Raw genomic sequence first — 26,037 nt, forward strand, 5'->3', positions numbered from 1 at the left:
AAACAGTGCTAAGTTTATAGAAATGGTTTATGATGCCTGGTGATATGTATCTTAGTTCCTAGATTTTAGACCTAGATCCTACACCTATATAAGCTTTGAATTTTAGTACGCTTGTCGTTTATTTGTAAACTTGATAGGGGCATTTGTTGTCTTTATCAGATAACTGTAAGCCATGAATTGTACTGACAAACCTGTATTCTGACTGCAGTACTTGGTTTATCAAATAAGTGAGCACAGAATGTTGTCTTGTATGTCCTATAATACTTTTTTTAAAAAACAGCCACTTTACTGATTTGTGATACAGGCCTGAGAGATTAGAGTGGAAATATTAGCAAATGTATTTTGGAAATATTATCATAGCCTACATGTATTTCCCTGTGAAATTGATTCATAAATGAATTATCCAGTGCAGCAAATGTAATGTGTACCTGCTGGTTGCAATACATGCAAATCTGCGTGCAAATCTGTTTCCATCATGCATCAGCAAGTGCATTGCATACCATAGTCTCTTTTGTCTTCTTTAAATAAGTGAAACATGCAGGAAATTTTGATGATAAAATCCACAGAATGATGAACCTAGCGTTATCAGCAGACATTCTTTTGTGTTGCATCAGATCAGGTTATGTTATCACCATGGTGATATATTCAAATGAGCGGCGTGATAATCATGCATTGTGTGGATATAGCATCTATTGATGTTCACATTATTGACTGGGAATCTAATGCACTGATGGCCAGTACTTGCCTGTAACCATGTTACTTGTCTAGGCCTGACAATTTCAGTGTTTGTTCTTGAGAACAAACTAATGACTTAGAAGTTACTGAAAATGATAACTAAAAATATTAACTAAAAATTATACTTCTTTGTTATAAAACATGTTTTTGCCGTCATTAAAAACAAAACTTTGTACGTTCATATCGTCTGATCAAGATGATTCATCTTTTCACAAAAACATTCTTATCACTATCAATGCCACATTTACAAACTATTGTATGTTATATTTAATTTAGAATGTTGCCAAATATCCTTATTACAGCATGCCCAAAAGTTGTCAACAAATTCGGCAAATATTATACTGTATTTACACACATACACATACACAGACATTGGATGTCATTCTTATACACAAATTACATTCACACATGTACATATTGATAGCTGACTGAAAAGCGCCACTATTACTAATATCATAATTCACATATACCCCGGTAGTATGCTATTCACACAGTGGTTTGTGTCGATGAGGCCAACATGTATGAGTATTAAATATTCCAATCAGGTGGAAGTTGACATGGTTCTTAGTGGAAAAATTCCACTTAACAAATCTCCAATTGCATTAATATCAGTCATCTTCAAAAACCAGGGAATGAGAAATACAGAGCATTAAGGCATGCAGTGATGCGTACTTGTAGCCAAGGGGAGATATTGTCACTGTGGGTATTGAAAGGGAAATGTATTCTATCAGCATGGTGTATCATTATCAGAGATGGCATATTGATAGCTGGAAGGTATCTGAAAGTACTTCAATATTTTGATAGATAGGTACACAATAAACCCAAGGGTATATGAGTATGGCTCATAAATTGTGATGTAAATTGGCTGGCTGTCATATCATCTTTCATCGGATAAGAATAAAATCAAATCTATATCTACCTATGATAGCCTAATATGTTGGTTTGGTCATAGCTGTGTAATGAGCATAGTGTGCCTGCGGGTGTCTCATGTGACAAAATATTGAAATAAAATGAAAATTGCATGGAATTTATTTCGTTTTATTAGTTTTATAAATGTATTCTGTCTCTGCTATACATATCACACTTGGTGTAAGTTTGCACTTAAGATTTTAAAAGTTGTATGTGCAAAACTTGAAAGATATACCTGTAGCAATTAATCATTCAAATAAGTTTGATATGTGCCCTGTGATTGGCTGTTGAAATGTGACAAAGTGATTGACTTGGATGTGCCTGATAGAATTTCTTAAATGGTTGGTCTTGTCACATGACGTATGAACTCTGTATTATACTAAAGAGATTGCTGTCATTTCTTGTAAAAACAATTCTGTTACATCAACGAAATACCCAGCTCCTATGTCAGAAAGTTGCCAGAGGTGAATAGCTGAGACTGTCCACCTTTCCAATTTCATGGGCAACTTTTTGTATTGCCGTCACCCTTGACCATCACCCTGGACGTGAACCAGTGTGTTTCTGTATTGTTTGCGTTAAGAAAACTGTTATTTTGCCAAAAATCCCAAATCAGATTATGTTCATGTTACTAGTTATTCATTGCATTAATCTACAGTAGACGCAGTTCCAGGCTTAGCACTTTGACCTGTCAATTCCACATGAAGTTTGTTTTCTTTAGGGGGTGGTGGTTATTATTCAAAATGTCACTGCAAGTACAAATTGAAGTATTATTTGAAATTATCTTCATCATGCATTGCAGTGAATTGAAATTTTATTTACCTTAAACTACAATTACTAAATGCATTTACTCAGTAACTATCACAATTGTGTTTAAAAATGATTAACAATGGCAATAATGTTTAAAAATTAATAAGTTATGTGTTTCCATGTTTTTGCGTATTACATGTACAGTATTTGTAAATGATCAGCAGTGGCAACTTTTCAGTTGATTAGTGTTTTATGGCTAATGTAGGTCATACATTCGTCTGTTAATAATATTAGTCATAACTTGCTTAGTATAGAGATTGAAATGAAACCGTCGAAACATTGGCTGTTATGTCAGTTCTAGTGTTAGACCAACCATTGGTAGCTTGAGACACCTTTATGTTGTAAATAGAAATAATAAAAGTAATAAAAGTGGATATAAATTCTCCATTTGGTGGGTCAGCTACATTTTTTATGAATAACATGAATGTAATGCATGATATCTTACGGTGTCTCTGCCAGTATTAAAGATAATAAAAAATGAGTTTTTATTGTATGGAAAATTGACATTGATTATAAAGCAACCAGAAATGGGAAAATATCATGAAGGCAATCAGTGTGCCATGTTATGAATGTTTGCTTTTATCAGTGTCGTCACTGCATTGAATTACAAAATATCTTCTTCTTTGGAAGAATCTGCTGAAAGAAGATGAGCAATCGAGTAACTGTACCCGATGTTGTCTCAAGGTTTTTGTACACAAGTACAGCCAACTTAGTTTTCCCTGATATTGTTTGAAAACAAAACAATAATTGCATAGGTGTGTCCCCTTTATAGCACCAGCGAGATTGTTACAGCTAGAGTGATTGGCTCATTTCGAACCTTATCACTGAACTGATATGATAGTGGCCATGCATACGTATGTGCATGAATTGTCAATTAATTTCTTTCCCCCTACTGTTTCTTTTGATAGGTACAGAGCAAGTTTGACATTGTACTAAAGGCCGTATGCCCTCAGTGTAACCTGCAACAGACAAGGCACAACCCACTACTTGGATTTTTTTACCAACTAACAATGGCGTACACAGGAACGTGCAGTGGTGCTGGAACTTAAAAATACCCCAAAACTCAACAAAACTGACCACTTTGGTGGAATTACAAACTTGAAGGTGGACTGAAGCAGTGCACTGAACATCTCACCATGGAGCTGGTAAGTTGTTGAAGACTTTACTTTCAATTCAGTTTAGTCTGTCAGTTTATTGATAGCTTTCATAATTTCCGCAAACCACATTATGTTGACGGCCATACCAGTTAGCCACAGGGACTTCTGAATTGTCGGTGAACAATGCACAGTCAGCATTGTAAGAGGTGTCCCTTTGTGGCAGTTTCATGCACAGGGATTGATGCAACAGCTTTAAGGAAAACCGTTTAGTAAGTAATATTCCTCACTGTCATACAAGTCAGTAATTGATGCCCATGAACAGATCCTGTGTATACAGAGATCATGTTTTGCTTATTTCAAGTTTGTCTTCGTATGGATTTATTATGATTGAGAAAGGATATAGACGAATATAAAACCCAAACCGATTGTTCACTGTTGTGACGGATTATTATGATTGCGAGAATCCTTATGTAACATGCCGGATACTTAATCTGAAATCAAGGATGTAGAAAAAAAATTCCAGGTATGTTTAACCTGTGTCTGCTAGGCTTTGGTGATAACAATCATGAAGTGTATAAAAGTAAATACAGTATACACATTGAACTTTGGGCACGGTGCCTCTTAGTAATAACATTTCTGAATCTGTCAATTACAAGTTTGATGACTTGAAGATTGATGGATGAACACACATGTCCAAAATTGCAAATTTCACCTTTCAACATGTTTCAGTCGTAATATTAGGCATAGAATGTCTACAGGATGGGGATGAGATTGATACAAATATGTATACAAATATTACACATACACAGACACTGACAGACTTCTACTAGTTGTACCTTTTCACATTATTTGATAAGATGGTTTGAAATAAAATGCAACTTATGTAAAGATACATGCCGGAATGTGACCACAAAATGTTTTTCAAACATTGATGATGATCACATAATTTAAAGTTTAGCAACTAAATATTTTTTCATGGTGCAACTCAAATATGGCCACCACTGTGTACACATAAGTGCCTGAATTTAATTGACCAATCCATCATCAGGATTGAAATAGTGGTATTTTCAAAGACAATATGGTTTGATAATATGAATCCAAATTCATCTCTCTGAAGATTGTATTTCCTGATGAGTAAAACGCAAAAAGATGCTGCTAATGGGGCTTGAAATGCTAGTTTCATACAGAGCATCAAATGGAAGAGCATTTTAGTCCTCGTTTGTTTATATAGAAGTGAGTAGATTTATCACTGTGTTTGTTTTGAAGAGCTGTGATGTCAAACCTGATGATGTGCAACTTTCCTGTTGATAAACAGTGTATTGCCTCAACAATATTGGGATAGAAGGGGGTCAGGAAAGCCACAAATATCAAAGTGCAAGACATAGCAAACAGTTTGTTGTAACTCTCAGTGTACTATTTTTGAGACGTATGACCTTGCAGCAAAAAGGAAACGAATGTAATTGTTGTGAGCTTCTTCTCCATCACATTGTAATTCCACAAAGATTCCCTCGTGATGTCCCTCATGTTGCCAGAGGACAGCAGAAATATTATCAGATTTCCCACACAATTTATCTAGACTCAGCAAGAACATTGTATATCCCTGTACATGTGCCAACACATACTCTAATATGTGTGTATACATGTGTACATTGTATACTTTGTAGAGGGAGGGTATAGTAATTGGTTTTAACACATTTGATCAAAAACTAATAAAATATTGATCATTGCCAAGTTTGCTCATCAACATTCAATTTCAAAACATGAAATTATGGTGAAAAAAGACCTTGAAACAAATGAGCAATTTTAATCGTATTGTGTCAAAATGTAGCATTTCAACTTGTATCCCTTGGGACCAAAGCATGACTTAAGTTCCATTTGTAACAAGCAAAGTTTTGGTCATTGGTTAACCAGCCTTCTCCCCAAGTCACGTTAACTATAGGGGACAATGGCTTGTATCTACAGGCTGTGTGTGTACCTTCTTATCTGCTATGACCTGTGCATTCCTACCATGACCTCAAACAATGACTGCCACACCTAACCAGTTTATCACTCTTGTTATAAAAGACTCCAGATCTACCTGCTCTGTTAAGAATAATTCAGGTCAAAGGTCAAAGTCTGTTTCTGCACTTCCACTGTGACCTGATACCTTTCAACCCATCATAGATGTGCATGGTGCTATTGGAATTTCAGCAATTTCATGTGCTGATAATAGTTGATTTTCTTGACGTGACATTTTTGAGTAGGAAAATGTCCAAAATGCCATACACTCAGTGATACAGAAATATGTACCTTTGTATGTTGTAGTGCTCCTCCAAAATCAACCTTTGAAAGTTTAGTCTCTTTAAAATCCCCTGTGCTACTCCATGAAATCAAGTGTGTGGATTTTTTTGTAACTTCTCTTTTGTAATTCTGAAACCTACAATGAGTCAAAGGTATATGCCATATTCCGGATGCCGGATACTGAAATTTTCCCAGTACTGTACATGTAGCTGACATGATGCGAATACTAAATGTAAAAAATTGACAGAAGGGGAGTAGCTTTGAAAATATGCCAAAAGATAAGTATATTAAATTTACTTAATGTAAGCCATCAAAATGATTAAACATCAAGAACAGCACACTAGTAGCTATTGTACATACATGTACCATATGCCTAGGTTTACTGCAATGCCGTACAAAATTCATCCAATGAACAGTGCACTAGTTGTTTTTGTCAGATTTCTCCAGCAATGTCTTAGGGATTTCTCTTGCAGTGTCTCAGGGATTTTTTCGGCAATTTCTCTGAAATTTCTTTGGCAATGTCTCAGGGATTTCTCTGGCCATGTCTTAGGGATTTCTTTGGCCATGTCTTAGGGATTTCTTTGGCCATGTCTCGGGGATTTCTCCGGCCACGTCTTGTGGATTTCTTCTCCGGGTTTCTTCTGCAATGTCCCAGGGAATGTAACCAGTTTTCAGACAGCCCTCATAGCCATCTTCCAAGCAGTCTAATTGCATGCGTTTTTGTATGCAGTTGGAATACATACTGTATAATTTTGTGTGGATTTTTGTCCAAAAGTTAAAACTCATTCTACCTTAGAAAAGTATTTGTGCTAAATGTTTACAGTGAATAGGAAAGGAAATATGTGTAAATGTTATTGATCTCAGTCATGATTTGATCATGTAGCTGCTGGAATGTTTTGTAAGTAATTGGTGATCTGAGGATTATTGCAAAAAAGCTTTCAATGACCTCTATTGTTCATCACCATAAAACTAACAGCAATAAAAAGTTTGATGTCCGGTACAGCAAAAGATTAGGTAGAAGTGAAATCCTTTGCAGCCAAGGTAATAAAACCAGTTATGAACTCAACATGCCCATTGAGTAGCTATCATTGGTTCAAGAAAGTTTGCTGTTCTCTAAATTACCCATAGTGCTCAGCAGCAATGATGACCCGGCCTGTTCCTGTATGATAATGACATCAGATGAAATCACGCTACAAATGATTAAACACCATTACCGGTGACTTAATTGAACTTTTTAATTAAGTAACAAATTAGCCTATGAAAATTTGTGATTGCCCTAATTGTGTGGAAAATGCTTTTGTCATTGTATTTGGAGAAAACGTTCGGTCAGTGCATTATTACAAGTAAAGCAATTCAATCTATAAAACTGCTTGAATTGTATGTTTTGTATTTTGTAAACTGATGATTATACTCTTTTACACGGAAATTGAATAAAAGTGATTTTAAAGGGTTGTGAGTCTGTGCTACTACCTACGGTGCATGCATTACTTTATACTTCATATAATTGAAAGAATGTCAAGCCATATGGATTGGATGATTCAAGACAACCTTCAGTAGTGAGCTAACAACTTTGGTATGTTTACTTTTTCTGTGCTTCTCTTCCCAGAATGTCAAATAAATTGTGTTTGAATATCAACAATATTGTGTGGGTTAGCAGTAGTGAGTTTTTGTCTGTAAGCAAGATACTGTATACTGCCACACCCATTGCAAAGGTTTCTTATGTACTGCCATTTGCAAGTAAATCAAACAGTCCAGTTTAAAAGTCAAGAAAGGCCAGTGTAAAAGTCAGAAAGTAAGAGACTTGTCTAGGAATTGATGAAGGCTTTTAATGATGTTGTGTCTGCAGTAGTTGTTTAGATCGCCCCACTTTGACCATCGCTTTATAAGATTTGTTCAGTTAATCATGATTACTTGAACTTTGACCTGTGAACCTTTGAAAAGAACTGGTTCAGTCTGATCATTGGGTTGAACCATAGACCCCGTTTTTCTTGAGAGTCTATGGTTGAACTGCATTGAATAACAAATCAATAAAGACAAATAACAAATTAAAGTCAACAGTTTGAATGAAAAAGCTGTATTGATGATTAACTATTCATTGTATTTGAAAGTAGTCCATCAGCACCCATGAAATTTGTGTTAATAATAAAAAATTGTACAAAGGCAGAAGTGAAATATCAATAAAAATCAGCAAGTCAATTAACAAAACATATCTGTGCATAATGGTGTCTTTGTTTGTGTACTGCATGTGTACATACAGAATTTGAATTGCTTCAATTAGATCATGTCTTTGAATAACTCAATTACTTAGAGCACAGTATCAACGATAGCGATTTTATACAGATACTCAACAAAGGTTAGTTGCGATATAGCTGAGTTCCTGATCAACATGAGTATCATCTTGATGTCATTGTCAGTATGATTATTTCACGTTTTCTGTAAAGTCACCTATCATTCCTACACAGAGATATCACTGTATGCTATGAATGCTTTTGAAATCATAATCAAAATAAAGTGTATATATTTTATGCTGTAAGTTTCAGCCCTGCTCAATGCTAAAAGTGGAGTGCTTTTTATGGGCTTCAACATTTGAACATCGTAAACAATTGATGAGGACATAGGTCAAGGGTCAAGAGTCATCTCTCAAGGCTAATAGTTTGCTCAAATAAGCATTTGGCTGGCATTTGATAATTCCTCCATGTAAGACTAAATTGACACCAGAGGATTGTACCATATTGCAAAATTAAAATTAATCACATTCTGTGTCATCAATTTATCATTAAAGGAATTCAATTTGTTAATCAAAGCATGAATTTCATCTGATAAATATTTATCTGTTGTTGAACATTTTAGATGTATACTTTCTATGCTGTCTTTAAGTGACAATTAAAACACTTGGAAGAGAGTGAAACCTCTCCTAATGTTTCAAATTGAAATGGCTATTCTTTCAAATGCACAAAATTGATATTTAGAGAATAAAAGTGTTATTAATTAGTGTATCTGCTAAAACCAATGGCATTGATTTATCATTGGGATAAATTCATTCGCTTTGCGAAACAAATCCATGCTAGGTTGCTGTGTAACAAATTCAGGATGTTAGCCCATTCAAGTCGAAATATGCCATTGTTGAAACACCTGTTTCTCCAAGTATTGTTGTCTAACAGAAGAAACACTATCAAATTGTTGATATTCCTACAGCACAGGATATTGTATGCTGCGTATTCACTGTACAGTACAGTATTTTCGTAAATGTCTGTGAACTTCATGAGAGAAAACTAAAACACAACCTAAAAAGTACTGCCTCCTTCAATTGAAAAGTATGCATATGTGATGCAGGTACATGAGCTGATGTTTTAAATTTTCAAGCACGTTGATCTAGGTCTCTGCTTCAATCTACTGATACTGTTTTCTGCTGTTGCAACCTGATCTGAATTCAATATGGCATTGTACATATTCAAATATGGCTGAATTGTGATCTTTCCACAATCTATTGACAATGCTATATTGACAATTACTCCCTCAAAGTTGACTATTATGCACCAATACATGGAAACATATCATACACAATGATGCCTATTATTCTTGAAATGAAGTTTGAATAAATACCATGATTTCATTATTTGACATTTATCAGTACACTGAATATTAACACTATGAACTAGATTTGACACAACATGTCCAAACATGTGATTGCAGTATGCGTAAGGTAACGGCAGCAAAAACTTGTCATACAAGTGCCCTTCATTATTTTTGAAGAGGTCACTGATTGTCATTGAAAATTCATGGTTTTATTGAGGTCCTGTCATTCATACTTCACTGCAGTTTGAGTAGGAATAACCGCCAAATGTGTACAATATTGTTTCTCTTTATGACTTATGTGTCTTCTCAAAGTGGTCAGTAGATTGCAGATTTTGTTTGAGAATACTCACACTGTACCTTTGCTGGTGTACACTGATTCTGTTGTATATGTACACTGTACACCTCATATTTCCAGCACACTACAATGTTACTTTTACAGATTCCAATTTCTACAAAAACTCTATTTGTCTGCTGATAACTAGTTGCAAATATGTCATTGGTTAAAAATCATGATGAATAAACCAATGTGCACATCTTTAATAGTGTCTGTCTGAGCATGACAAATATACTATAGTCTCAGGTGATTTACCCATGATGCCTAGTTTTGAATATCAGCCAGAGTCTATTAGTATGCCATTTTGTGTCATTGCTCACTGGAATTAAGTCTGACAATCTTATAAACCTTTAGTAACATGTGTTACAGGATTGAAGAAAGATAACAAAGTTAAAAGTCAATGTTACACATGTAATAATTATTATTCATCTAATTAAATTCTGTCACATACAATTATGAATGTGTATTTCAGATGCAAAATCTATCACTTATAACCTGTTGTCACTTATAGTCAGTATCACATTTCCATGTAGTCTGTTGATTCTTAACCCATCTCAGGATTAGCATGATGTTCAAAACTTATCTGCTAATGGATTGATAATCCTGTATATGCATTTATCATGTAGCATCCCATCAAGGATTCTTCATAATGCAAAGTCAGCAGTGTGCTTGCTCTGACCTCTGACCTACGACATGTCTGGACTCTCTGAGTCAGTTTTCTGGACATTCCTTTGCATAAGTTCTGAATACCATGACATGTGAAATATGAAATTTTCCTGCATCAAAGTGAGCTCCATCCAGTCTGTTGTGTGTTCAATTTAGCTTCAATGGTCAATTTATAAATTAGCTACTGTTTTCAAATTGACTTCTGTAAATGTTGAATTATCATGAAAGGTCTGGTACGATCTGTACTTTATTTCCGTGAAAGAGCATATTTGTGATGAGATGATAAGCAAATTATCTCCATGGACTTTAATGGATATTAAACAAAGGAAAGGCTTGCAAATAAGTACACACACACAGCAGTACTTGTATTACGTCAAAACATGTACTTCCTCTTGAAATTCTTTTCATACTTTTGTCTACCTATGATGAATAAATCAGTGGTTGCTGATTGTTATAAAGAACACCTCAAAAAAAAGCCATGATTTAAATCACAGCAATTGCTATGCTGAACTGACCTCAACTGTGTCCTAGTAGTATGAGAATACACAATTTAGCAAGATTTACTACAATCTGCTGACTTTCAATGGAGCTTAAAACTCAATCTCCTTGTCTGTTAGTGAGTTAAAAGTGACGCCAAAAACCATGACTGTGTTAAAAATTGAGATTTATGGTATCACTTGTAGCTGATTTGCTTGGTTGACATTTTGTACAGGATTAAAGCAGCTCAGAGGAATTCAAATTGAAATCATCATTTGGACACTGTGAATAGAATATTTAATAATTTGTGACAGTTAAAAGCATCTATCTTCCTCTGTGCATTTACCTTTAAACAAATGTTTCAGAATGAATTGTGGTGTAATATACCTTAAGGTAGTGCGTCTTGAAAGTGACAGACTTAACCTTTTGCTCAATCACTTTCCTGAATGAAACTTTCAAGCATTTTCTTACCAAACCAACAATAAAACTTGGGAGTCACCGTGCAAAGTTTGGGACTAGCAAAATAAATTACCCAACATTTTGCGATATTAGAAATTCAAAATGGCCGCCATTCCTATGGGGGAAAATCAAATTTTGGATTTTCAAAAAACTAAGCCAGTGAAAGATTTTCTTTCTCCAAGAGCTTTAAAATAAGCACCCACAAGTGGTAGATCAGAAAGGAATATTGTAGAAATTTGAGTCTGACTATCTGTCCCCAAGGTGCGTTCTACCTTAAGTGTTTTATCAGATAACCCGGCTGATAATTATATTTGTCCAGAAATGTCCCATACCAGTATCAGATACATCAAATTTATGGTTTTTACACAGAGTGGGAATGAGTTCATCTGCTTTTGAAATGCTGATTTTCTGTTTGTTATGTCATTGACCAACGATAACATGGAAGCCTGTATTAGCCTTTGGAAGTCATCTGTACATGTAAATCATTGCCTGGGAAATCCTGACAAATCATTGCTTTATTGGTTCACTATTTTTACAGCTGATGCATAGCAACAGTTCCAGTGTTGCTTGGTAACCGGTTGTCTGGTCTTGCAGTAGCATGATAGATGCCTAGTATCCAGATGCTTTGGAAATCTAAGGACTGCTAATGTTTGATTTCACAGGTATTTCAATGTCGTTAGAAGTGCAACATGCTGCAGCTGTTGTTTTGTTGATCTCTAGAACAAAAGAGTATTTGACATTTTAAAACATCAACACATCACACAACGCACACTATATATTGCTCAGGAAAAGTGTTATAGTAAACCTGTCACCAACATTTACTTTTTTTGTTGCAGTATAAAACTGTAAAAAATAATTTCTCCATTATGGTATGCGTTGTACAGCAATCACTCTTGTTGTTTAAGACTGATTCCAGTTATGCAGGTGTTTTCCAGTGGCAAGTGCATTCATATTGAATGTTTATTCTTAGTAAGGATTGCAAAGAAAAGAAGTTAGGAGGCTTGGTAAATCCCACTGTCCATGTACCGGTATAAGGTACTGGGTGAAACTGGGTATATAGTACTGGATGAAACTAGGTATAAACTCACTGTCCATGTATAAGGTACTTGGTAACACTGGGTATGAACCTACTCTCCATGCATAAGGTACTGGGTGAAACTGGGTATGGATGAAACTGGGTATTAGGTACTGGGTGAAACTGGGTATAAATGTACTGTCCCTGTATATAAAGGTACCAAGTGAAAGTGCCTATATACATATTTATCTACTGTCCATCCATAAGATACTGGGTGAAACGGAGTATAAATCTACTGTCCATGATCAAGGTACTGATTAGGGGAAACTGCCATGGGTATAAACCTTTCGTCATTGTAGAAGGCATTGGGTGAAATTTGGTATAAACCTACTTTCAATGTATATATGGGGTACAGGGTGAAACGGGGGGTATGGGTGAAACTTGGTATAAATTTGTACTGTCCATGTACATGTATAAATCAAATCTAATATTGCAGAATTTATTCAACTTTCAATTTTATTTGATTATATCCTGAATGTATTAGACTAATATCAACACATTAACTTATACATGGAAAATCTGACGCTGTAATGAGGCTTTCTGTTCTTTTTTCAACCCATTCAATTCCAGAAATTTTAAATTACCTTTAACAGCTTCCATAAGAGAGCACTCTGTTATTGCATTGGGACTGAAACAGAACAGAAAGCTGACTTTAACCCTTCAGATCTTGACTTTTCTTAGTATATTGCACTATGCCTAACTATGGAGGTTTAGGTCTGAATGGGTTAACGATTAAGATGAAGGAAATTAATTTTCTGTGACTTTGCATTTTCAAAGACAGTCGCTTAAACCATTACAAAAGCAGAGCTGGTTAAACAGCAGGTAGAAAGCAGTACATTTCACAGGGAAATTAACATGACTCCCCTGTTGTTCAAGGTTCTTGTCATGGTAACATATGTTGACATGGAAACAGGTTGGCTGGGAAAAATATGCAATCACTCATGTTTTCAGGAAGTGGTGATTTTCATTTATAGTATGAAAAGTGCTGAAATATTCTGTCCATAGTTTTCAGTTGTTACTTGAAATGTGATGGAAAAAAGACACATATTCTCTCATGATTTGTCACCAGCTGTTTGACAGCAAGAAAATATCAAACTGTAGAAGAAGCTAGACACATCTACCTGGTATCTCGAGTCAAAGCATCAATGTTTCCAAACTAGATGCAGTAGGTCAATCACTTGATGAAGAGCCAATAAAAATTTATGTATAGAGGGTTTTTTGTCATGAAGAATATTGTGATAAAAAGTAAATAAACTACCCCTACTATTCCATGAATGTAGTCTTGAAGTTGTACCTGTACATAGGATTCTTAAACATGAAGGACTAAATTTCTTTGATGATTGAATAAAATATTTTGCATTTGAGAAAAAGCTCTGCAAATGTAGCTACCTCATTTTATACCTGTGCATAGGAACTGTAAACATTACAGGACTACATTTACTAAAGATTGAGTAAAATATTTTGCATTTCAGAAAAAAGCTTTGAAAATGTAGTATCAGTATAGTAACTCTTTTAATAATTTTGCAAAATAATTTCAACAAGATTAAGTGTTTAATAGATGCTGCATGGTGCCAACAAACACACCAATATAAATGCTGGTAGACTTAACAGTAATAATATAGTTGTCCATTAGACCATGTTAAATTTAAATGTAATTGTACCTGTGTACTTAATTGGTTAAACTTTCTATGAAAGAGTCTACATTGATATTTCCTCAAGCAGGGTATGTGCTGATTTAAGTCCAGTAGAGTCAAATAAGCCCATTCTGTAAGTCTCCAAAGATATTTCATTGCCAATATTGGAATTGCAGTGTCCTAGCTGCAACTGTCTTCTTAATATTTATGCTGTTAATCAAATTCAGCTATAGTATTTGATCAGTTCCTGTGAGGCAAACCGTATAATTCCATTGTGGATGCAACATTCTTTGAACAGAGAATACACTTACACCACTAACCTTTCCCAAATTATGTTTCCATTGTTTGATATCTGAATGGGAATACGATTCCTTGAAAAAAGAGCATAAATTTTGAAAATTTCTGTGCATTTAAGTGAGGCGTAGGGCATACACTGTTAGTACTACACACTTAGTTAAGCGGATATTATAAAGAATAGATTAGGGTTTATGTGTAGCTTTATTATTCTATTTAGAATATCAATACATATATAATACAGCATAATAACATCACAAATATGCATTAATGCTTTATATTGAAGCAATCTGAGGATAGACAGATTACACGTATTCACACGGTATTAAGAGTATTTGAAGTTTAAATGTGTCAAAGTCAGGCCAGTAATAGAAAGTGTGCCTGCATATTTAAATGTTGGAGGTTGCCATTTCACTGTGAGAAGAATTATTGTATTACGTATGGATTAGGGAAACTAACACGCAGTGTTTATTAATAATGATCCAAGGCCGACCAACAATATTTCTGTGAATTCTAAATTAGATACAAAGGTTGAAATATTGTTCAGAAGAGAACAAAGATTACAATCGCTCTATTCTCTGTAGTGAACATGTCTGGCTAAATAACATGCAAGATTTTACATGTGTCATGTTAGTTATATCTCAGAGTGTCATCAGTCTGTAATTGACCAAAAGAGCTCAGCTAGTGTGACTGTAACTGACTTGCAATTACCTGTCCAAGGTTGGCTATATAAGGACGAAGTGAATTATTCTAAGCGCCTTTGACTGAAGGTTCAGCATTTTAGTATTTAGTGCCCCATTTGTTGTTTACATACACTGCACAGGTGAACAGTGTACATGTACAGTATAGTAGGAAATGTTTTGTATTGCATCATGGGAAACATTGAGTGCCCAGATACGCAACAGAAAAATGGTGCAGAGCACTTAGCATATCATATCAGGAATTGTGATATTATAATTTGATTCCCTATGACTCATAATAAATGAATTTGAAATTACTCGTAACTTTGTTATTGAGTTTCCACAAAGTCATTGAACTCATACAGGTGTTTATAGTGGGTGTGTCTGCATATATCCACCTCTCAGCTGCCCGACAACTTCCACTAGGTCATCACTGACCCTCATAAAGTAAAGCTGTATATGTTTCTATTCCAAGGCTTTTAATAGGTTTTTCTGTGTTGATATCAGTCCCTTATTTCATATTCCAAATTGCCATCAAGGTCAAGTTGTTGATCAATTCTGTGTCTGTCCAGGCCCAGTGACATGTTACAATAGATCAGTCATCAGATGTACTTGTTTCATGGTCATGAGGATGAAGTGAAATTTTGGCATATCAAGCATTTTAAAGTCTACCAGTGTAAAATGAAACGGTTGCGTACATTTCCATTATGATATATTGTACTGGTATATTATCATAACATTCACCAATGAATTGGTTCTGAATCATGTACACATTACTAATGTATCAAGTTTTCAGTCCCTTGACATCACACGTACATGTACAAACACTATGGGAGGAAAGGACAGATTCTTAAGAGTGAAGCTTAGAAATGCTGTGTAGGTAGGGGTACAATAAAGTGTAGCAGGAATGGCATTATTGATCATGTATTGTACTTGACTATAAATCACATGATTAGACCTGTAATTATCCCACAATATACCTCACTGTAATGTGATGTAGGATGAATTACAGAGTGTAAGTTACCATGAAGGTGTTACATTTGATGAAATACAGCATGTTATATGTCACAGTATAGCATACTTCATCACACAAGGAATGGCTTTTGCACTACACTGCAAACACCCTCCATGTGTGCAAACGATGATTGAATTGTACTGTTGAGTACTGTTGATAACTTTCGGAAGTTTTTCATCTATTCCATGTGTAATACAATGGCTTCTGAGACAGTCAATGTCATCATAGTGTGTAAGTTTGGACTGCTGCAGTCACAATAATCATCGTACACTTTGTATTTAACATGCAACAACAGAACATTTGGGAAATAGTTTATCCCAAAAATTGCAGTTCTTATTCAGAAATCTATCAAGTACTTTAACAGTGCTGTTTCCAGACCTTGCATGGATGCACTTTGATCTTATTGCTGCAAGCCTATTGATTTTTATACACAGTGTGACTAAAATGTACAGTACTTAAATGCCAAGAAAAGATAATAGGCCGATCAAGCTAAACTAACCTATTTGTCATTACAATGATGGTACAGTTGGGAGTAAAAAAGAATTTGATGTCATCGACTGTGAATTCAGGTGTGCAAGTGTGTTGTCATAGCTACCCAAAAGGCACAGGGTTGTTTGTTCATATATCTGGCATATTCATAGTAGATTAATATTTTTGTAACATTTACTGTATCAATACTAGATGCATGGACCTTCAACAGGAATCAGTATGTACACACGTATACCAGGGCATTGCTTTCACATCTGGAAAGGCAAGGAATGCAGTTGATTGGCACATTTCATCTGTTACTTTTGTCAACTCATAATTTGCAACATCTGTTTAAAGTAGTCTGTTCTTGACTACTTATTTGCATATTGAGGAATTAAACATTGAAGCTGTCTGGCCCAGATAAATGCAAAGGTCATGATGTATATCTAACATCATATTGTTTACTGTAACCTAGTGATTTAACTCAAATGACATCGGTATCTTTTTTTGGAAAGAAGTTTTTGGATGACTTGTTCAGAAAATGTAATCCTATGAATTTATGAATTAATGAGAATCAAATTTTGTTCTCTGTTCCAAAGTTGCATTCCATATGTTTGTCCTGGCAAATATAATCACTGAATCAGTACATTGTGTTAATTCAGACTTAGTCAGAACTCGTCATTTTAAGCTGGAAAATCATATTTGAAGTGCCTCCCTTCTTTTCGTGTAAACTTGACAAAATGTTGTTCCAATAACTGGGCTACAATGTATATGCAGCAAGTGACTATAGTATGAAGAGTGCATATTCACAGGGCATGCCTTGGCATGCCTTTGCAACTGTGAAAAGTGTACTTACTGCTTGCTTTTCTACCAGTAATGTACTCTGCTTTGGGTTTCAGAGGCAAAATTTGGAACTTTCTGATGGAAATGTCATGTTCAGAGTTTGACTATTGCTTGACTCTGTTTAAATTAGTATTCCAATGGAATGTGTGATAACCATTACCTGAAGAAAGTACCGGAAGCTTTGACACCTATCACAGTATCAGGCTGATGCATGAAGTAAATCTCAGTGAATTCTCTCACGGATATGGCTAATACCAGATGGTGGAAGAGCGCCAGGTAGAAAGCCACGTCCATTTTGAGTCGGTCAAACAATGGATGGGTAAATAATACGTACAAAGGAGGCAAGTTAGCACAACAAAGGAACAACTCATCAGAAAGTAGTCCGAAACACGCAGTGAAGTGATTGAGTTTGTAAAGCTCACTCAGCTGTCCGGTTCAATGGATGACAATTTCTGAGATGTGGAACAGCAGGGTGTAGTTATGGTGGCATATGGCATTGTGCAAAAGAACAGTCGCTGTCTTTGATTGGTCTGAGACTGTGGAAATGACATAGATGTGGCTCCGCTGTGGAGAAGAATGGATGATTTGTGCTGTGGGATGTGCCACTCCAAGACTATGATTGTTGTATGTGTGCAGAGAATAGCTCCTTGCATGTCTGTTGTTGTGTTGAAGGACCTGTATCGTAAACCATGCTCCTGACTCACGGTGACAGTTTAAGTGACAAGTTTGACAGTCAGAGAGTTCGGTCTAAACTAGTCTTGTTTTATCTTTTGATGTTATCAAATTCTTGTTTACAATCTGTCAGTTGCAATCAACCTGGCCATAATTCTGGAAGTAACGCAGGTGTCAGGATTCTGATTTGACGTGTTCATTTGATACCTGTATATTAGTTATGCATTGCTAACTTCTTCCACGAAGCCACATACTGAGTTTCATATTGGATGGTTTCAATGGAAGCCGGCCACGTACAGCATACTGACCACACAAATCACTTCTTGAATGGGTGTGTCAACTTCAAAACAATGAAAACGAACTTCTGTCTGCATTTCAGTTGCAACCATACATGTCAATGTACTAGAAAATGGTACTCACATATCAGTAGCTCAGTCAAAGTTCCTCAATGGTCTCAAAAAAGTGATATTTTTTTAAAGCCTATCCGTAAAAATTGCCTTTCTGTCTTTTCCAACCAGGACAAAATGAAGTGCTCAACTTATTGAGCCTTTACACACCTCATCTACATAGTATCTTTGGTGAAACGTAACTACATTCAATCAGGTTGTTGTTTATCCAGCAGATAAGGTTAAAGGTCAACACACTTTCCAGAATTCTTCATCTTCGATTTAAACCATCAGGTGTGCTAACTATTTGACTTATCTCCCTTATTGTGTCTTCAGGGTCAAATGGTATGGTTTGATGGTGGGGTTGGATTCCCCGTACCAGGGGAAGTTGTCCACTCCGCAGGCAAAGTTATGCAAGTCAAGAGTTCATTGGATGGACGGGTAAGTTCAAATGCAAACATAATCTATTCACAGACCAAGTGCAAATAGAAATTAAAAGGACTCATCGTCATCTTCATAGGGAACACTGAGGAATCCTTAAAACTGTTTTGCTGTAAACCTTCTATCCTTCAAATATTCTTGTATTTGACAAATTTTCTGTTTTTACATTATTTATTTTGATTTATTTTGAATTGTTCCCTCATGCAGTACTGGTATCTGTTGCATCTTAATTGCACTTGATACATCTGCTGCTAGATCAGATCACTTACGACTAATAATTCAGGTGGTTTTGATGAAAACAATAATCAATACATCATCTACCATGAATCTTCAGTGACATTCATGGACATGAACTTATTGCCCTTACAGATATTTAAAGTAATCTAGTCGGTATGATGCAAACTTATCCTGAACACGTCATGGTAATCTATCAATTTGTATCAACACACAAAGCTACTGTACATGTAGTATTCACGTATTCTAAAAGTTCTTTATACAGTATTCAGTAGTTCAGAGTATAACTTGAAGAGTAAGTGATCTATGATAATTCACTGGTCACAAGTACAGACCTGCAGAAATCCTAAAACAGGTGTCAAAGCTTTGACCAAATTTCATGAGCAGTTTGAAATGAAAGTCGGCCAAAGTTTCCTTAAGCTCAGGCATGACTGCATCGGAGAAGTGGTTGATATATGGGTCAGACTGTGTATTGGAACATCTGTGGGCTTAGTTCTCCCCCTCAACTGACATGATTAATGACAAGTTCCTGCCATTTTTGGGTCAAATCAATACATTGGTGTAGACAACATCAAATGCAAATAGCTTCTGATCTCCATGTCAAAGATATTCTTACTTTTATTACACACATAACTCAAATGTCAGAATCCCTATTCTTTATTTCACAAAATGTGATACTTTAAAGAATCGATATTAGTCGCTTGTGAACACTATATGTTGGCAAAGTATTTAGCATACAGAGTTCTAGTGATACTGCTAGTTTCTTAGAGTGATTATTGTTGAACATGAATTTAACTGTAACACTCTGATAATGTGAATGCCTGTCATGATGGGATCAAATAATGAAGGTACATGCAACTCTTTCACACTTGAAGGTCACATGTGAACTGTCCCAGTTGATGACGGACAATGCTGCCATTGTTAGGGCCACTTGTAAAGGGTATACAGCAGCAAAGTCATAAAACACTGCAAGAAATCAATGATCTACAGACAGACTAGAAATGCTATAAAATACAGATCTCTATTATCATAATAAGGTTGATGCGTTTTAGGAGAAGTGTGCTGTTCCTATGTGGGTTTTTGCAATGATTTAAAACATCTTATTCAACTCCTTACAACTCACAAGTCTATCCTGTCTGTTGAAGCTATTCATAGTGAAGAGACCAGCCAAAACAAATACCATTTCCACTGTAAAAAAGACAAAGAAAAACTGTTTCCTCTATAGTCATACAGCTACATTAAGGTAGTATGCGCCTCAAAAGTGAAAAAAACTTTTGCTCAAAATTTCCTCAAGGAATCTTTCGACCATTCTCTTTCAAAATCAAGAATAAAAATCTGGGGTTACTGTGCAAAATTTGGTACTAGAGAAACAAATTACCCAAGATTTTGCAATATTTAAAATTCAAAATGGCCACCATCCCGGTGTTAACTCTATGGAGAAAAATTAAATTTTCGAATTTTGAAAAACTAATCCATTGAAAAGTTTTCCTACACCAAGAGCTTTAAAATGAACCCCCACAAGTGGTATATCAGAAAAGAATTGTAACAGTTTTAGAGTCCAAATATCTGTCCCTTAGGCGCGTTCTACCTTAATGCAACAATTGCAAATAAATTTTAAAAACACTTTGTTAAAGCATGTGCTGGTCATGCAGTGTATACCAGCTTAGTGCAAAATGAAAGTTTTATGGAAGCTTCCTCAGCAATGGTTGTTCTTGTGCATATTTTCAATGATTTTATTCACATTTGCCACTGAAACTTTGGATTATAACCATGACATGTTATCTGTTTGAATTCAACCAGTGTAAAACTTCTAGTCAACTCACCCTTACTGTTGAGGTTTTTGGAATGCAGACAATTTTCTTTCACAAAGTTGCAAAATTCAAGATTATCATACCAAATGAATGGATAAGCAGAAGTGACACTATCTGTGGGTATGTCTGTTCAGTCAGAGTGAGTGTCCAAGGTGTAGGAACTAAACAAGATATGAAGCACCATTGCATTACAAAGATGGATTTTTAAACTCACTGAGAAACTACCATGGAAAGCAATGTTGTATTTTTAAACAGTGAAGCTATTTGAGAACCATTGTACACACTAGATACCACCTGTTGGAATTTCCATTCGTTTAGATTCAAATTATGGAATGTTTTTCCTACAGGTGCACAAAATCAAGGATCCAAACAGCTTACGGATACGATATGACTCCGTGGAAAGTGGCATCGATGACATGATACAGTTGAGGTGAGACAGGAATATCATGTGATGTCCTGTGATGTTTTGTTCTGTCAGTCCCATGTGACTGTTATGTTTTCATTCATATAGTAATGTGCTGTTTTCATCTGTTTGTTGGTGTTACTTTTGTATTTCATAAGGCGATGTGATGTTTTGATAACTAAAAGTAAATTACTGATGTTTGAAAACTATACATTATGCCGTGTATTTTGAAGCTGATGGTCTGGAAATTCAATTTAATTAGCTAAATTCAATACTATGTAAATGCTACAACTGACTTTTGTGTCATATCTCATGCACCAGTTGTCTCGGGTCTGCTCGGATACTGGGTTCACTTACAATTTGTGAATTTTGTTTACATTTTTTGGCAAATGTAATACCAGTAATTTTTTTGGTTATACTTTCAGAGACCTCCATGAGGGTGCCCTGCTTGTCAATCTCAAAACCAGATATGAGAAAAAACAGATCTATGTAAGTTAAACTTCTGGGATTTCTGTCATCAGTTACTGCTGTAAATTGCAACATTAATATGAGACAGTATAAATTTTCTGAATCAAGTTTGTGGTACTCTGTGTTTTGTCTTTTCACAGAGAGCATTGCAAATAATCGTATCAAGTGATGTTCATGGAGCTAATGAAATATTGAATATTCACTATGATGATTCTCTTTTCAGACTTACACTGGTAGTATATTAGTAGCAGTCAACCCTTACAGAATGTTTGATATCTATGGCATTGAAATGGTCAAGAAATATGAAGGCCAGCTAATCGGTCATCTTCCACCGTAAGTCTGAATGGTTTTGGTCCATTAATATTAATATTAATATTATTCTGAATGCATGGGCTGCTTAATTAGGTAGCAACTGTTACATTAATTTGGAATTTTAATTTGATCCAACTGTTGTTTTTTCAGCAAAAGCACTGAAAGGTGTTAAGTAATATTCATTCCCTGCAGACAATTATTAATGCCATGCTGTTATGAACACTATTTCATTAATAGTTTAATTGTGGAACCTGGAAATTTCATTGCAAATAGTTTTAAAAATCATGCAAAAATATTGCAGTCTTGTAGGTGTATTCAACACAATGTTAACCTGAGTTAAATTTGATATGACTTCAGAAAAATTCTAGCTGTCACTGATATGGGCGTTATACCAAGTGCTTCTCTCAAATATCAAAATTTTTGATGCATCACAGGAAACTGTTTGTTCAGCTCCTTTATTTGTGGTAATTCAATATCGAAACAGAGAGGTGAAAAATTGGAATAGAAACTGGAAGTGACAATTCCGTTAATTTCACTAGCTGCATACAGCACAATGCTATCACAGAAATGGGAATAGCTCTGTAATTCAATAAAGAATACTATGTTTGCCAACTTTAAAGTAATTGGGGTCACTAGCATGTAAGGACTTCTATCTATTGTATGGCAGTTTGATGTAAATACACGCCTGTTAGATTTCTTTTGGATTAAATTTATGACGGCGGTGAAATTGATATTTTTCTATTGAAAAAATAACAAAAAAGGTATTCATTTCTAATAGAGTGCACGGCTTAATGGAAAATTGAGCAAACATAACCAAAGAACTGTTAATGGACAAAACTTTTCATCCCAGGTACAGAGTAGAATGTGAGAAATGTCAATGAATGGGACTCAGTCAGTCTTTTTACTAAAATCACCGTCATTGAAAGAAACTCAAATGACGATGTACATTCAAGAGTGCAGAAAGATAGGGATAGATATATATACAGTGGTGAATGGTTCAGTTCTGTCATACCTGCAAATCAACGTTTCAGAAATTACTCTCTTGTGGAAGGTTTCTAGATATTACACTCTTTGCAAAGTGGATTTGTTGTTTTTTTCATATATTGCAATACGGTGTTAGTTTCAATTGATGACTATGGTAGGGTTTATTTAGACATAACTGCATGGGATATAAAATATAGGCAGTACTTAAGCTCTTTGAAGTATGCATCCATATGAAGAGTGAGACTATCAAACATTATTGGAAAATGGATCTACTACCACTTTGAAAGCAATAATAAGATTAGACCAATTACAAAAATGTATGTACTTCCAGTAACCCAGCCTACCCTTGAAAAAGCCACGGACCCTAGATTTTTTTTTGCATTTTCAAAAAATTTTGAGTAAATTCTCAAAATTTTACTGTGATTGTGGTTGTAGTCAACAAAAATAAAAATATAAAAAATTTTGTCTGATCTACCTACCCTAATCTTCAGAGGCATGTTACTTAAAACACACAATCTTTTATATTTGGCCTTATAATAATAAGTTTTTATGCAGTATAAAAATTCACAACTTTATTCAAACTGTATAAAATGCACCATATATTTGACATGTCTCTGGGAAAAATAGTGATCTTTATTTACTCCATGGCTCTGATCTGTGCAAGCATTGTGCAGTGTGAGTGTAAATGGTAACCAGGATTCTAACACTTAAAAAGGATTTCTCACACTTGACTGAATTACTGTTTTTATTTGCAGACATCTGTTTGCCATTGGCAGTGCAGCCTATGCAAGAATGTCCAAAAACAATGAGAATCAAGTGGTGGTTATCAGCGGCGAGAGTGGAGCTGGCAAAACAGAGAGTACTAAATTAATAATGCAGTACCTTGCAGCTGTCAACAAATCCTCCAATAACATCATTACTGAACAGGTACCAGCTAGCCACTGGCAGTCTTTTTGCAAACCAACAAAAATTATTTTTTTTATTCTTATATTGATACATACTAGGGTGCATTTAGGTCCACATGTCATGTCACAAAAACAATTTTCATGGAATCACATTAATGAAGCTGCATCTGTTTATTTGGTGTATTGGATGAGAGAATCAACTAGAAACTTTGGAATTCAAAGCATGAGGGTGCAACGAAACCACGACACTGACAGATCTCTCATCTGTACGATGTTGAGTTTGATATAGTAGTTATACATGATTAATCCTACAGTTAATCACAGAGGATTACATGTACCTTGTTTTGTAGATATGTCCCTTATACAAAAATTGTTAGAGTTACGGTTGGCTGTCATGGAGCTCCCTCATTTTCTTATATTTTTTGTATTGATTTATTGATGTGTTATTTGAAACTTAATTAAGTCTTTGAATTAACAGACAATGGAATTTCCATTGGGTCACCCTGTATCTTGTTGAAACATCTAGACCCCCCTGGGGTTATGTTAATAAGTAAAATTGTTCATTGCGGGCATTGTCTTTAGTCTTGTCAAAGTTTGAAATTTCTGTGCAGTGTGATTGTCGTAAAGGCAAATACTGTAAATGGGCTTGTAACTTCTATTAGTGTTCATAATTTCATTCTTTGTGATAGAAATATTACAATTATTAGTACTATAATTATAATATTATAATTCCTGTGACATGTTCAGTTATATCCACCATTATGTCCATCTTTGATGTGAATGTTCCTTATTTTATTCAGATCCTTGAAGCCAATCCACTGCTTGAATCCTTTGGCAATGCTAAAACCATACGCAACGACAACTCCAGTAGATTTGGCAAATACATTGAAGTCTTCTTCAGTGGGTAAGTGTGCAATTGGTCCAGAGATCCTATTTACAGGTCACCTGATGATGCATACCTCTGTTGCCATGGTTATATCCAAGCAGATTTGAACTCTTTTGTGTTCAATGGTGACTCTAGAATATCACACAATCTCGTCATATCTTCAGAAAATATATCAGAAGGCATGAAATGTTATCTATAGTCTGTGATACTGTACTGGTACTAACAATCAATAGATTCCTGAACCCTGTCAACCCCATTTCTCTGTATGTAAGTCCAGTCGTCTCATTTAAAACAGTGGGGACGTACCTAATCTCTATGGTAGTGGGGTTAATCTGTTCACCCCTGATTGCCTGTAAACAAGTTCACATTCACCATTGATAACAATTCATTTGGGTGAAACCATGTTGGTGAAAAGGTGAAATAATACCAAACTGAAGATTTGCGGATTCATGTAATACTATGTTTGGCTTACTTCATAAAATGCAACTCTTTTATACTAATTAACAACATAACATATGATACATTACACATGATGAGATGCTGACAATAATTGTGTTTCCCTTTTACAGAGGTATAATTACTGGTGCTGCAACCACAGATTATTTACTTGAAAAGTCCAGAATAGTTCATCAAACCCCAGAGGAAAGAAATTACCATGTGTTCTACGAAATGTTGGCAGGTCTCTCTCCCCAGGAGAGAGCCAAATATGGCCTACATAGTGCTGATAAATACAACTATCTTAATCAGGTATGTCTACCTTGTTTCTTTAACAGAATCGTCAAAATTTACAGCCCTTAACTCTTTATTTTATCATCATCATGTTGAGCATATTATGTCTTGGGGAGTGTGATACAAGATCTTAGATTCCAGACTCACTGACAGCCAATTTCTTCGGTTTTGATCTCTAAAGTATGATCATCAAGAGCCGTGATTCATGGGTCATTATATTTTTGTCAAGGAAAGTTCGCAATGGAAGAATGTTGGTTTACCGTCAATCAAAACATAATCAGCACATGATCTTCATGCTTATGTGCTTCTATTCCACCAGTATTTACATTTATACCACTTGAAAGATTTTTACAGCGGAGGCGACTGGAAACTGGACACCCAATTTGCAAATTACCCAGCTGTATTGCTGGCCATATAGTGAATTCACTTGGTAATTAGCAAGCGACTTTGGTAACTT

At 35.3% G+C, this 26,037-nt stretch overlaps 1 protein-coding gene across 15 annotated transcripts in view; it reads left to right on the forward strand.

Moving 5' to 3' along the window:
* Positions 1-26,037, forward strand: part of LOC139150916 (unconventional myosin-XV-like) — a 97,537-nt gene that overhangs the window by 4,747 nt on the left and 66,753 nt on the right. For 13 of the 15 annotated variants that reach the window (XM_070723382.1, XM_070723385.1, XM_070723383.1 and 10 more), the window contains exons 1-8: positions 17,774-17,973; positions 18,744-18,848; positions 21,241-21,323; positions 21,722-21,785; positions 21,988-22,097; positions 23,816-23,987; positions 24,766-24,869; positions 25,421-25,598. In XM_070723382.1, the coding sequence (XP_070579483.1) occupies positions 17,926-17,973; positions 18,744-18,848; positions 21,241-21,323; positions 21,722-21,785; positions 21,988-22,097; positions 23,816-23,987; positions 24,766-24,869; positions 25,421-25,598 (864 nt within the window). In that variant the 5' untranslated portion in view covers positions 17,774-17,925. Of the gene's footprint in view, positions 1-3,359; positions 3,597-17,773; positions 17,974-18,743; positions 18,849-21,240; positions 21,324-21,721; positions 21,786-21,987; positions 22,098-23,815; positions 23,988-24,765; positions 24,870-25,420; positions 25,599-26,037 lie in introns of those variants that run through there. The other 2 variants (XM_070723388.1, XM_070723397.1) reach the window with 1 other exon arrangement.

Source organism: Ptychodera flava, chromosome 15, assembly GCF_041260155.1.
Source record: "Ptychodera flava strain L36383 chromosome 15, AS_Pfla_20210202, whole genome shotgun sequence".
Classification (NCBI taxonomy): Eukaryota; Metazoa; Hemichordata; class Enteropneusta; family Ptychoderidae; genus Ptychodera; species Ptychodera flava.